The sequence below is a fragment of the Crinia signifera genome, chromosome 1 (genome assembly GCF_055691185.1).
Source record: "Crinia signifera chromosome 1, ASM5569118v1, whole genome shotgun sequence".
In the NCBI taxonomy this organism is placed as follows: Eukaryota; Metazoa; Chordata; class Amphibia; order Anura; family Myobatrachidae; genus Crinia; species Crinia signifera.
This window is the reverse complement of record NC_139217.1, coordinates 369,957,865-369,972,386: the sequence shown is the minus strand read 5'-3', so window position 1 is coordinate 369,972,386 and position 14,522 is coordinate 369,957,865. Positions and strand designations below refer to the sequence as shown.

At 44.2% G+C, this 14,522-nt stretch overlaps 1 protein-coding gene across 4 annotated transcripts in view; it reads right to left on the bottom strand.

Annotated features, from left to right (window-relative positions):
- SCARB1 (scavenger receptor class B member 1) overlaps positions 1-14,522 on the bottom strand; it is a 71,233-nt gene that overhangs the window by 13,184 nt on the left and 43,527 nt on the right. For all 4 annotated transcript variants that reach the window (XM_083150700.1, XM_083150708.1, XM_083150713.1 and 1 more), the window contains exons 9-10: positions 7,523-7,596; positions 5,377-5,428 (exon numbers count right to left, since the gene is read on the bottom strand). In XM_083150700.1, coding sequence (XP_083006826.1) covers positions 5,377-5,428; positions 7,523-7,596 — 126 coding nt within the window. The remainder of the gene's footprint in view (positions 1-5,376; positions 5,429-7,522; positions 7,597-14,522) is intronic.

The window sequence follows — 14,522 nt, the reverse complement described above, 5'->3', positions numbered from 1 at the left end:
CACCAATCTGAATTACAGCTTGCAATTACACAACAAGCAACTTCAAGTACTTTCAAACACAGACTGTAAAGTGACAGGAGTGGATTGCATGGACATAGCTACAGTGAGCTCAAGTGGTACTGTTGCTATGAGGTCAAGAGGCATAGGGGCCCTTGATTCAGGTCATATAAAGGTCTGGCAACAAGCTGGAATCCAGTTCTTAGCTAATAATTCCAGGATTTTGTTAGTCCTGCTGAGTTTTCTTTTTAGGACTCAAAAAAGGTGGGAGGTCTCAGTTTCTGCCGCTCAGACATTACAAAAGGGCTATTTCTAAGCGATTCGACTAGATCGCTTAGAAATGAAGCATGGATCTCTCCATGTGTATGCCTTCCCCCAGCAATGGCGATGCACCGCATGTCACCATGCTTGACCAAATTTTGACTATTTTCCCACCCCTACCCCGGACCCTGCTCTCCAGTCCTCGTCTGCCGCTACCCCAAACCCTGCTCTCTGGTCCCTGCCAACTGCACCAGGGCCCTGCACACCCGGACCTCACTCCCTGCCGCACTGCTGGCTGCACATAAGATTTATCTTATGCGCAGACTGTCCGACCTCCAGATCTGATCCGTGTCATACACTATGCAATTTGGGCCTATTTCACCCGATTTCTGGGCCTGATCCTCCAGAATCAGATGAAAATCGTGCCCAAATCGCGTAGTGTATGGGGGCTTTGAGACTGATCCATAAAGTGCTGGTCACATGGGCTTTATGTGCAATATATGAAATATTGTAGGTAAGAGTAAAATTGTTTCCTGTAAATGATGTGCAGCTGGCATGAAGGTTCAGGGTTAGAAAGGAATGTGCAAGGGAAACATAACATTAGGTCTAGCTTCTAGTTTTCCCTGCACATGGTTTAAATCAGTAAATAGGAGTATTAAATGTAGTAATAAACACATTCCTCCCAACATGACCCTCTCCAGGAGGAAAAGAATACTCAATTCCAGGACTTCGCTGACAAAATCCTTCTTAGATGGACAAAACCATGTGCACTGCAGGTGGGGCAGATGTTACTTGTGCAGAGAGAATTCGATTTGGGTGGGGGTTTACTTCAAAGTGAGATCTATATTGCAGTGTAAAAATAAAGCAGCCAGTATTTACCCTGCACATAAACAAATAACTCACCCAAATCTAATTCTCTCTGCACATTTTACATCTGCCCCCCAGCAGTGCACATGGTTTTGTCCATCTAAGAAGGATTTTGTCAGAAAGAGTGAACTAGAAAAAGGCCCTAAATCTGGTAATGTATGGGAGCACATGAGAATTAAACATTTATTCCCAAACACTGGAAAACAGAAAGCGGTCATTCAAAAAAATTGGTTAAATCCATTTGATTTAACAAATTTATCGTCCATTTTCCAGCATTTGAGAGCAAATGGTTGGTTGTTATTTGCTGAAATAAATTACCAGATTTTTGTTCCCACCAGGCAGTTGGACAGATTAATCTTGGTGGGTGTACCCAGCTTAAAGCCCCCCATACACCAGAATGATATTGTACCCAATCATACATACAATCTCGAATGGTTGTATGACAGATTGTATGCCGTTTGTGTGCACACAATCGTGCAATGCGCGGCCCTGCAGGTTGGAGGATTGGTCCTCTGATCAGACGTGCTACATCAGTTGGGATGATTGCATGTGCTTTTAAAAAGGTGGCCATACATCAGAAATGCATTGCACCCAATAATACAATCTCAATGGATTGTATGCAGAATCATACTATGCCGGCCCTGGAAGATTGGAGGATTGGTCCTCTGATCTGACGTACCTCACGTCAGATCAGTTGGGGAGTAGATAGCATGTGCTTTTAGGTATATGCAATTTGTCTTTAGACAGCTCATACAACCAGAGTCATGTGACACTCCCTCCCTGACTAGCAGAGAAGAGAGCCCATGGCAGTGAAGATGCTGGGAGTTAGCGGCAGATGGGCGGGCAGCTGAAGAGAGCGGTGGACATCCTTTTGCACAATTCTGTCACTACTCTGAAAACAATTTTCAGAGGATTGCTGCATTCGGGCTATTTAATAATGGCATAACAGCAGATTGGTAGTTGCTGGCAACCTGTAAATTAAAAAAAAAAAATAATATATGGATTTTTGGTACTCCTATCCTTTTGATCCTAGTAGGCCAGTCCCTTATTTAAATGAAGCATCAATCATACAATCGTGCAGCAGATGGATTGTATGACAGATGGTGATTACATTGCGTGTCCAAAGACCACCAAGGACTGCTGGGAAGTTGAAGGGAATGTTGGACACAATCAGGCTCGGACTGGCCTGGCGGGGAACCGGGGAATCCCCTGGTGGGCCCCGGTGATTTCGGACCCCGCACACTTGTTTAGGGGGGGCGGGGCTATTGCTCTTTATTCCCCCCCTGCCGCCACAGTAGCAATATCCCGGCAGCTGCAAGCAGGGCAGAGGAGCAGCCTTGCCTGGGACCCTGTCACACTGCTGTGCTGCGCTGCGTCGTGCGTCATGACATCAGACGCCGCAGCCACACGCCACAGTTGTCCCGACTCCCGCCGTCGCAGCACAGGACGGGAGCAACTGCCACCATGGCCCCAAACAAAGATCCCCGCCCGCACGGTAACCACCTCCCCCGGCTGCAGGATAAGAACTGCGGGGGTAGATGTCCCGAGAGGAGACCTCCCGGCTGGTGAAGAGGGAGCTGCTTGCTGCTTTTGGACCCCTTCTGCAAAATGGTAGGTAACTAACCTAACCATGTGCTGGTGCTGTATTAACTTTTTTATAGTCCTTTTTTTTTTTAGGTGTGTGTGTGTGTGTGTGTGTGTGTGTGTGTGTCCTATGTGCTATATTATCTGGGTAGGGAGGACCTATGTGCTGTACTATATGGGGGGCCTATGTGCTGTACTATATGGGGGGCCTATGTGCTGTACTATATGGGGGGCCTATGTGCTGTACTATTTGAGTTGGGGACCTATGTAATGTACTATATGGGGGGGGGCTATGTGTTGTACTATTTGAGTGGGGGGCCTATGTAGTGTATTTTATTGGGGGCCTACATGCTGTGCTGTACTATTATATGAGTGGCGGGACCTATGTAATGTATTATATGGGGGGCCTATGTGCTGTACTATTATGAGTGGGGGGACCTATGTAATGTATTTTATTGAGGGCCTATGTGCTGTACTACAGTATTTGAGTGGGGGACCTATGTAATGTGCTATATGGGGGGGGGGCTATGTGTTGTACTATTTGAGTGGGGGGACCTATGTAATGTATTCGCATTAGCCGGGCAGAAAGAGCTGTGTGCTGCCCGGCTGCTTAGTCTAATGAATTGCTCTTTGCCAAGGGGAATGTCTCACGCCGCTGGATGCACCTAATTGAAAAAAATGACAGCCGGGCAGAGAGCGATGTATGCTGCCTGGCTGTAGTCTAAGCAGTGGCATAGATATTTTCAATTTTCCCTTTGGACTGCTGGCAGCCAATCAGGAGTGGTATTGGTAGCTGCTCCTGATTGGCTGCCAGACCCCAGCGCGAGAACTGAAAATATTGATGCTCCTGCAGAGACTACAGCCGGGCAGCGCACATCGCTCTCTGCCCAGCTGTCATTTATTTCAATTAGGTGAGTCCAGTAGCGTGTAACATCCCCTCCTAGGAAACAAGCAATTCCTTAGACTAAACAGCCGAGCACAGCACTCTCTGCCCGGCTGACATTTCTTACAATTAAGTGAGTCCAGCGGCATGAGACATCCCCCCCCCCCTTGGCAACAAGCATGTATTCCCACATGGCATTGAGCATGAAGCCCCCTTGGCATTGAGCATGAACCCCCTAGCAATAAGAAAGGTAGGTAAGCGGCACTTACTGTATGTGTCAAATATATAACGGTGTGTGGCCTTATGTGTAATTGGCATTACGGCATGTTGATTTATGTGTAATGGGTATTACGGAGTGTGTTCTAAAGTGTAATACCATGCCCCATTTTGTTATGCCACGCCCCCGCCCCATGACGCCATGCCCCTTTTCGCTGCGCGGCTTAGCCGCGCAAAGGTACCGCCTGCCTATAGCTTTGGATTTGGGACCACCCATTACCGTAATTCTAGATTCGCCTATGGGGGGGCCTATGTGCTGTACTATTATCTGAGTGGGGGACCTATGTATGTACTATATGGGGGGGGCTATGTGCTGTACTATTATCTGTGTGTGGAGGACCTATGTGCTGTAATATCTGGAGGGGGGCTGTGGGACCTATGTGCTTTAATGAAATTGGCCCAAAATTGCATAGTGTAAAGACACCCCTCTCTGGTCAGGTGACCACACCCCTTCAAAAAGACCACACCCCTTGGTGGGCCCCTGTGAGTGCATTTCCCTGGTGGGCCCTTCATGCCCCAGTCCGACACTGGACACAATCATGATGCTAAAAGGTGGCCATACATCAGGAAGACCGGTCTTACAATCATGATTTCTGATGTATGGCCACCTTAAGACAAGTGATGGAAATCATAAATTACGGCGGGAAGTCCAGGAACAGAGCGTTTTTCTCCCTCCTGGAAAAGGGTCATGTTGGGAGGTATGTAAACAAATTACGAGGTATGACATTTTCAAGAATGTGGGAAGCCAGTCACTTCGTTTTATAGCCATTTCCTATCAGGATTTACTGATCAAAGTTAAACAAATCAATGGCAAACTCACATAAGAAAACAGTTTGTTGTTCAGAGATTCACAGTATAAATGGTGTCTAATGTCAATCTGAAAGGTTCATCTTAAGGGCTATTTCACACACTCCGGCTCCTGCCAGACGGCACAACCCCGCACATCCAGGAAGCCGTGCCGCACACAGAAGTTTACAATGGTAGGGATGGCCACAGCCCAGCAGCCGTCCCTTCCAGTGGTGGGATCCGGCTGCAACCGGTGCCGTGGCCTCCCCGTGTGAATGGACACAATTGTATCCATTATTAACTAGTGTGCGGCACGGCTTTTCGCCGTGCGGGGTTTGGCCGCCCGACAGGAGCTGGACAGTGTGAAATGAGCCTAAAAGGTGAGTACACACGGGTGCAATTTCATGCGCTCCCGTGTGCACTGCCTAATGGTCGCTGGAGCATGCTCCTGCGACCAGCGGCTTTCCCCGGCGATCGGGTGGTCAGCGCCGGGGAGATCAGCGTTGATATCCCCAACCCCGTGCCGCTGCTCCCTCCCTCCTCCCATCAAAGTGACAGCAGCAGCGTCTGCTGCTGCTGCGCTCCCCCTCCGCCCCCGTAGCAGTGTCTCCTTTTCATCGCTGATGAAAAGGAGACACTGAGCAATAGGATTGCTGGGGATATATTGCTAGCAATATATCCCCAGCAATCATATTACCCCGTGTGTACACAGCATTACTCACCTCTGCAAACCACAGGATTGGTAAAATGACAGGCTTAATTTTTCCAGTTTGCCTTAAAAATAAACAGAGATTAGAAAATATGGTTGACATTTTTGCAAAGCATTGCAACAAAACAAAAACTATATTACAGGAGGTTCAAAAACATGGTCTTATTTCAATTGCACACTGGATTGCATTGTTTTTTTTCTAAAATTTTCTATACATGAAAAAACACACACACAAAAAAAAACACACATGGTTATCAAGCACAAAAACAGTTCAGGTATTTTAAGGCTAACAATGGCTCAGTACAGGTGGTTAAACCAAACTGACTGCGGTACTAATAAGTCACCAGTGCCCAAGCATGGATACACTTAAAGCCTGGACCCAAGACCGTAACTACCATAGGTGCAGTTGGCTATAGGGTCCATCTGCTCTGTGTACATTACATGTGCTATATACATTTCTCATCATTTGTTGGTAGATATCTAGTTAGGCCCCTGCGTGGACCATTCAGTTGAGTTGTGGATCACATTTGGGGGACTTCAGATATAGTCACTTTGTTTTTCCAGGTTTTATATGACCAGCAGTACCATCTCATAGCCTGAAGGTGGCACCAGAACAGTGGTTATACAGAACAGGACTTTTTGGTGGGATAACTCAAAGCAAGATTTCAGTAGTACCAATTACACTCTGCACAATGTATCCTCAGATTCCTATACTTCAGGTCTATTTTAGCATGTTCCCTGCAAAAATTGACATTGTGTGTTCAGAAATCTTCTGCATACCACAGTTTTAATGTATGGTTATTTTTGCTAGAATAGCCTTCTGACAACATGCACCAAACTGGCCATTTTCCTCAAACAATACATGTTGTAGTCCACACAACTGCCACTAAATGGACGCCTTATGTTTCATTCTTACAAACACTGAAGACCTTTATGTGTAAAATGTCCATGGATTGGCTGCTTTTGAGAGGCTTAAAAACAGCACTGGCACCAATTCCCTATGTGCCAAGTTGCTGCCACTTACTGGATGATTTAAGGCTTTCATCTAATATGCTTGCCAGTGTGCGTGTGACCAACACAGATATTTTGCTTAACACTGAAGTGTTTAAGTCTAGACTCATACTTTTATATTCTAATACTACTTCTATCTAAAAGTTGCTGAACCAGACTGTGCTTTCTGGGTTTATTTGAAGATGTGGGGGCTTATGTAATAGCCCCTAAGTTGCTCTTCAGAAATTACAGCAAATCTGCTATAGGCTCCTAATGTCCTGGAGCTGCTGCGCATCTAAAGGTCCATACACACTGGGCAATTATGCCCAGCGATGATCGCCATCATCCCTGGGTGGAAAACCGCTCAGTGCATATACACTGAGCCGCTTATCCCATGTCCAGCGCTGTCAGCTAGCGCAGTGCTATGCAAAGCTGTCCACAAAGCCACTCATCTGGTGGTAATACAAGCAGACGAGCGCCTTTCCCGGCGATGATGCGGGTGAGCTCATCGCCAGCCCGTACATGCTGGGAAGCTTGAGCTGAAAGCCGCTCAAAATCACCCAGTGTGTATGGACCTTAACTCTGGTGCACCTAGAGGTGGAAGATGAGCCTCTGGATCTACATCATTGATGAGTAAATACAAGGAATGGAAAGACGGCCCAGAGTATGGATTTCTAAGTTCCGGATAGGCGGAAGGCAGATAAGTAGATTTCCCACCTGTAGCTTGACATCAATTTATCCATTATCAGACAGCACCTGAAAAAAAGAGCCTCTATCGCTCTCTAAGAACCTGCATCTGCTAGCCACTGACAAAGCCATAAGGTTCTACACTGAAATCGCTAAAGCATAAATTCAGGAACCAAGCATGCCCACATCTCTGGAAGTACACATTAAATATACATATATTCTATGCTAAAGTGACTTGCTCTCCTTGTGGGAGACTTATATAACCCTGATAGCTGTTCAGCCCTCATCTATGGCCTTGTTAACTCAGGAACCAACAACAGCAGGGAAATATACTATCCCTGCTGCTGTGTATATCCTTCAGGATAGTTTCCAATTAAAGAAATGGATTATGCAAAGCATTTTACTTATGTTTCACTTCTATTGTGTTTTCTATATTTATAGTTGGCCTATATTTCCTTTCATGTTAAAGCAGAGATACTTACACAATTCCACTGACACCCATTGTAAGCATATTGAGCTGCATCTTGATGGAACAATTCATTGGAATTCCTGTGAGCTGAGGAAATAAAAGCCAAGCATTTATAGGACCAGTGATACACTTTCTGAAATTCTATTCAAATACGACTACAGTATTTCTGGTAGTGCCATTATTGGTTCTACCTATTTAGAATTAAGTGTAGGGACAGAATAATTAACAGAACTAAAAACAAAAAGAGTCTGTATAAAAACAGAAAAATTCTTAAAATCAAAATAAGTTCCAATCAGTACAATATTGAACAGAAGTCTGTAATAGAAAAAAAAAAAAAAAAAAACACAATTATAAGAAATATAAAATACCTCAGTTTCTGAATATAGTGTATGACAAGCATTTAATGCTGTACATACCCTATGCAATTATATTGGCAACCCACCCAGGTAATTGCAAATTATATTGCGGATACCGACCACTATCTGACATGCTGAAATCGTTCAGCAAGTCTGAAAAATTTGATAATTACCCATATCTGGCAGTGTATGCACTGCCATCGCAGACAACCTGACATTGCCCCTATTCCTTCACAGGGAAAGAATAGGAAAATGTTACCCTGGGAAGTAATGCAGTATTGTGCCCATACGCTGAAAAATGTCAGTGTATGATAAGGGGATTGGATGGTTTCAGTTTGCCAGATGAAGGGTAAAATTTGATAGACTGGGAGTTGCAGGCTGAGGGGGACTCTTCAAGTCTGCCCATATCTTTAAAGCTGCAAACTAACCAGTTTTTACCATGTAAATGATTGCCACTTTAAAAATACAGGCAGATTTTCGCAATCATTTGCATGGTAAAACCAGGTTGGTTTGCAGCTTTAAAAAAATAGACAGTGTCTGCCCAATATTATGATATCTGGAGGTTGCTACAATCTTGTATGACACTTTGTTACTGTGTACGTCATGAGAACATTTGGTACTTGTTTCCTAGCACGGCCACAATCGTGGGCATCGGGTGTCATTTTTAGTGGTATACGACGCGACCGACGCGATGCCCCCGATTTTCCCATTGAAATGCGTTGAAAACAGTCAAAATCGGGTCGGTCGCGTCGTATGCGGCTAAAAAAGGCTTAAATGGTCCAGACGCGATGCCCCCGATTTCCCCATAGGAAACAATGTTAAATGGCTCAATGTACCCGCGATGCCCCCGATTTCCCATAGGAAACAATGTTAAATGCCTCAATTTCACCAAATCATCATAGGGAACAATGGTAAATGGGCCAGAAAGCCCCCAAAACACCCCAGAACAGTGAAATGTCCCCCCAAAAGTAGTTTACGCCACCCCACGATCAACGCGAACCCGAAGCGTGGCGAGCGCAGAGAGCCCGCGAGGGGCGGCGGTACGCGTCCTCCGACCTTTTCATACCCCCACTATCCACGTCTGCGTGGAGTTGAGAATAGAATAGTGTGGCGAGCGCAGCGAGCCACCGAGCCCGAATCGTGGCGAGCGCAGCGAGCCCCGCGAAGGGACGCGGATACCTTCACATGTAAACGCTTCCCTTCGCGGGCTTCACAGGTATCCGCGTCCCCTCGCCACGCTTCGGGCTCGGTGGCTCGCTGCGCTCGCCACACTATTCTATTCTCAACTCCACGCCGACGTGGATAGTGGGGGTATGAAAAGGTCGGAGGACGCGTACCGCCGCCCCTCGCGGGCTCGCTGCTAAATTGAGGCATTTAACATTGTTCCCTATGGGGAAATCGCGGGCATCGCACCCGATTTTTTAGTGCATGCGATGGCCGCGATGCCCCCGATTTTTCCTCACGATCATGATCTTTGTGGCCGTGCTAGGAAACAAGTACCGAACATTTCTCTTAGCAAAGTACTATAACATGTGAAAGTACATTCTACTGTTCAGATAGACAAAATGAAGTATAGTTTACATCCACTTTCTGCCTGTCTCCTGTACCACCATAGAGGAGAGCATACCTCCCAACATGACCCTTTCCAGAAGGGACACATTGCTCTGCTCCTGGGCTTTCCGCTTAAAAATTTTGATTACCATCACCTGTGGAGAAACACCTTTCTTTTTTGTTAACCTGTTCACTAACAGGTGATGGAAATCATACATTCAGAGGAAATCCCAGCAGCAGAGCATTGTGTCCCTCCTGGCATGGGTCATGTTGGGAGGTATGGGAGAGGACGAACCATGAAAAAAAGTTATCCATGAAAAAAAGTTAAGATAAACTGGGACTGCCCCCTCCCCGTTTTGGCGATCACATAAAAAAAGCATCCAAATCACATAATTTGACAGCAGGTCCAATGCAATGAGTGATCCCATATGCATCACATTGAAGCCTACAAGTCGAACCACAGGAGAGATCGGTCGGATTGCATAAGGACCATGGCAGTCACTTCCGAAGAGTAAAAACCGCCCAGTTATATAAATATATCTCTCTGATCTGAAAAGGGATTGGCAGTCTAAAGAGTTCATGAAAATAGGGGTAATAAATGCTTTTTGCGATAGTGTATCTCCACATGATTAAAAAATCAGCACATTTTATTTACAGCAAAGAAAAATATTTATTATGACTGCAGGAGTGTCAAAGTCAGATAAGCCTAGTTAAAGGAGAGACGATTATAGGTGTCCTAACTTTACTTCTGCTAGAAAGATAGTGTCATTTTATCTAACAAAATAACTGAAGAACCCAATTTTCTCTTGTGTGTACTGTATACTGTATACACTGAGAAGAGCGAGAGCACATACATTTCTATTACCTGCATGTGAATAATAAAAATAAGAACATAAATACAAGACCACTTGCAATAGCTTACTAGATTGTAAGCTCCTCAGAGCAGGGCCCTCTTCCCTCCTGTTGTCAAAGCCCTCTTCTCATTTCACTCACAGCTCTCCCATACTCACTCAGTGACCACCTTCGTCTGCATACTCATCTCCATCATTGGCCTCAAGCCTCTAGTAGTATGTTGATTGAGTCCTCACTATTTATATTTAAGCTGTAATGTGTATTGAACTGGGGCGCTCTTCACCTGTACTCTATTTTTGTTATTTATTCAATGTAATACAGTTTTGTCTCCCTGTACTGTTCCTTTGTACGGTGCTGCAAAACACTTGTGGCGCCTTATTAATAAAAGTATAATAATAATTTATTAGCATCTCAGACTGCTATTTAACAGCTCTATTTATAAAATTCTCCCCAGTATAAGTCCAAGGGATGTGCACAAACTCCTTCTTTAATGGACAAAACCATGTGCACTACAGGTGGGGCTGATAAATGTGCAGAGTGTTATATTTGGGTTATTAGTTATTTTGTTTCTGTGCAGAGTAAATGCTGGCTGCTTTATTTTTACACTGAAATTTAGATTTCAGTTTGAACACACCCCACCCAAATCTGACTCTCGGCAAATGTTACATCAGCCCCGCCTGCACTGCACATGGTTTTGGCCATTAAAGGAGTTTGCTTTTTGCAAACCAACCAGAAATCACCCACTATATTTCCAGATGCACAAAAAAATATTTTATTCACAAAGTGAACATTACACATTCAAGTATTTGAAAGGAGTCTATGCAAATCTGCATGAACTCAAACCAGTCAGATGCAGGTAGGTCTTACATATACTGGACTCCACTGCCAATTCTGGGGACTTAAAAAGGAATCGCACACATCTTTGCTTGTGGAAACACAATTGCAGGGGGCCAAGTCGAGACTTGTGGGCAGGTACATTGTTGGGATTCAGAAGGGTACCATGAGTGCAAGTTCTTGGATGGCAGATGGAAAGGTTACAGCTATTGCGGCAGGCATTGGTTGAAGTACCAGTCCCTGGAGACTGTGCACTGCTGCACAAGTTGGCAGCTACAGTCTTGGCTACAAACAGCGCCTATCTGCTTGCATTCACGTTGGAACTTCTGTCCACTGTGCCAACAGTTTGGTATCCAGGTAAAACTAGATCCAGTATTCATCAACACCGATAACCTCCAAGACAGAATTTGAGTGACCGCCATTAAAAATGGCAAGCATGTTGCAGAGTCACCCGAACCTCCTTCTGCTCTAAAGTCAGCTGATAGGGCACCTATGGCGCAGAAGCAATGCTCAAGCCAAAGACACTTATTGGAGCATCAATCAGATCGATCCCAAGAACAGGTCTTTTTCCTTCTCCAAGTAGCCAAAGCACTTCTGATTTTCCAGGGTCCTCCTCCAGTCATAAAATTCTGCAAACCACTCAAGCACAGGGTTTTGAGGAGTAAGCACTGTCCTGAACCAGTCACAGACCACACTTGTAGCTGTAGAAGATCATGACTCTAAAGTGTCCTCCGTTGAGCTCCAAATTTGTGAAGGAAGAGCACATGACTTCTTCAGTGTGCAGTGTTGCTTATATACAGTTCTGTGTTTGATGGTTCACAAGTACTTTAGGTCAGAGATTACAGTTCACAACCAGTCAAGTCAGATTGCATTTCCTCTACTTATGCATTGCACATCTAAAATCATATTGCATGCTCCTAATGTGCTAATTACAAATGCATTTACCATGACAAAGGTTGGGTAAATCCCACTGAACCATTGTTCAATGAACCAAATGTAACATGAATGTATTAAGAGTATATTTAATTATACAGAAGGATACTGTAGGTTTGAAAAAGAAGGAGTCATTATAGACCAGTAGGGTATACTCTGTCACTCAGGGGTAGATTTATTAAGTGCGGTAAAGTTACATAGTTACATAGTAGGTGAGGCTGAATAAAGACTTGCGTCCATCTAGTTCAACCTATGTTTTTAATAAAGAAATTGAGAGAAAGAAACGCACCAATAAGCCAAATAAAAAGCAACACTTTTACTATGTAATAAAGCTCACATACATTGAAGTAAAAGAATATATGCTTGCCAGCCGATTAGTACACAGTCACAGCCCGGACAACATGTGCATGGAACAGCCGCCGCTACACAGTAGTCGGAAGACCTCAGGTTAGGATGCTGCACCACTCTCAAACTGGTCGGATTGAAGGCAGACTGGACACGGGTGGAATGAGGACGTCAGCACGTCGGACCAAACACAAGCCCCTCCCTGCGCGTTTTGTCACAAGGAAGGGGGTATTATAATAACTTATCCCTTGTTGTATAGTATGTATGTTCTGATATTTTAAAGACAGATTATGTTACTTATTCGTACCCATGGATGTTAACCAATAAATGTTTATCCAACCTTATTTTAAAACTTATTTATAGTGTCTGCCGACACCACTTCTCTAGGAAGAGAGTTCCAAAGTTTGACTACTCTGACTAAAGAAATTTTTCTTCTAGATGAACAAAATTTTTTCTTCTAATCTAAACTCGTGCCCTCGCGTCCTAGAATCCTTTCGATCAGAAAAGTGAGAAAGTGTCTCGTTTTTATCACTGGCCAATCAGCTCCTACCTGTCATTTTTCAAACCAAGCCTGTAACTTCACAGTTAGGAGCTGATTGGCCGGTGATAAAAACCAAACACTATCACTTTACCGATCTTCATAAGACTTCCCGTCATTTCTCAGTAACGAAGTCTTGGTACAGACATATTCTGCACTATTCTATTAGAACTTATTGGACAAAGACAACACTGGACTTGAACCAGTTAATCATCGATCATTTTTCATTTATCACTTTCAGTACCAAAGTTTAATGCTATTATAAAAAGGGCAATAAAAAAAATGAACAAATAAAAACAGAAGGTAATATTTGACCTAAGACTAGGAAAGAAGTATGGTCGGTGTTTGTCACTTATCACTGAGGGGTAATGAGCCTAATGAATTTATGAGTTTAAGTGCCTCTTATCTAAGTCACTTCTCGTGTTGAATCAACACGAAATCCTTGTACTATGGAATACTGGATGCTTAACTACACGCAACTGCCACGAGAGAGAAAAAAACCGCACACATTTAAAGGCTCAAATATTACAGCTTTTGCATTGGGTGCACTACTGGAATTTAGTCCAAATCCCACTGCATAGCCCATTACGAGAAGAAAGCAGACCAGTAGGTTGTCTTTCCTGGAATAGAGAAAATTATACTCTAAATGGGGTTAGTACCATAAACATAATCTAATAAAAATCTAGGGATTAAACATAAAAAGAAGTGAATGTGTATCATCACCCAGAGGTCAACGCGGCAGGAGAGAGAGGGAAAGAGAGAGGTATCTTAGCTGGATGCTGCAATAAAGAACAAGGCACATTTTAACATTCCTAAAATGGGAAGGTAGATGTACCCTGCAAAGAAAAAGCCTATTAGGAAGACTATTATTGGCAGGGACATTTTCTTATGGGCCCTACACATGGGGCGGCATTTTCTGAACGATTTTACTAAAGCGCTCAGAAAATGCCTGACAACACATGTAAAATCGCTGCGTGCGCAGACCACGGAGTGATTTAAATTCACGGCCCCACCGCTCTGAATTCGGTTATTAATTGGTCAGAGAACACTGAAGATGCCCATATACTGCATTTTTCGTGTGCGATGCGCGCTCCCGCACACAGCAAGTCTGTGCAGCCTTTGCTTTTAGTACTAGATTGCATCATATCTAGTACAAAAAGCATGTTGCTGTAGCACATTGTATGCTTTTTGTACTAGATACAATGCAATATAGTACTAAAAGCACAGAGTTCATCGCACAGTGTATGGGCACCTTTACACCTCACTCAGCAGCGCTTTGTGCTGAGAGAGACCAAGCGTTCTAAACGAAGCGGCATCGCTCAGAACGCTCGGAAACCCATGTGTATGGCCCATTACAACTTCCCCAGGGTGCTTAAGCCTGATAATAAAGTCAAGGTAACTACAAAATTTTTTAGCACACTGGCATGACTAGGAGATACAATTACCATGTGCAACACTATATGAAGACCATAAAAATAGGGGGCATTGATGTGGTAAGTGTCTGTTATACAACACATACCATAGGCGTATAGGTATAAAGCTCATCACAAGGTCAGACTAATGACAGCGGCAGATTTAAAAAATCAGAAAGCCAGAACTCAGTT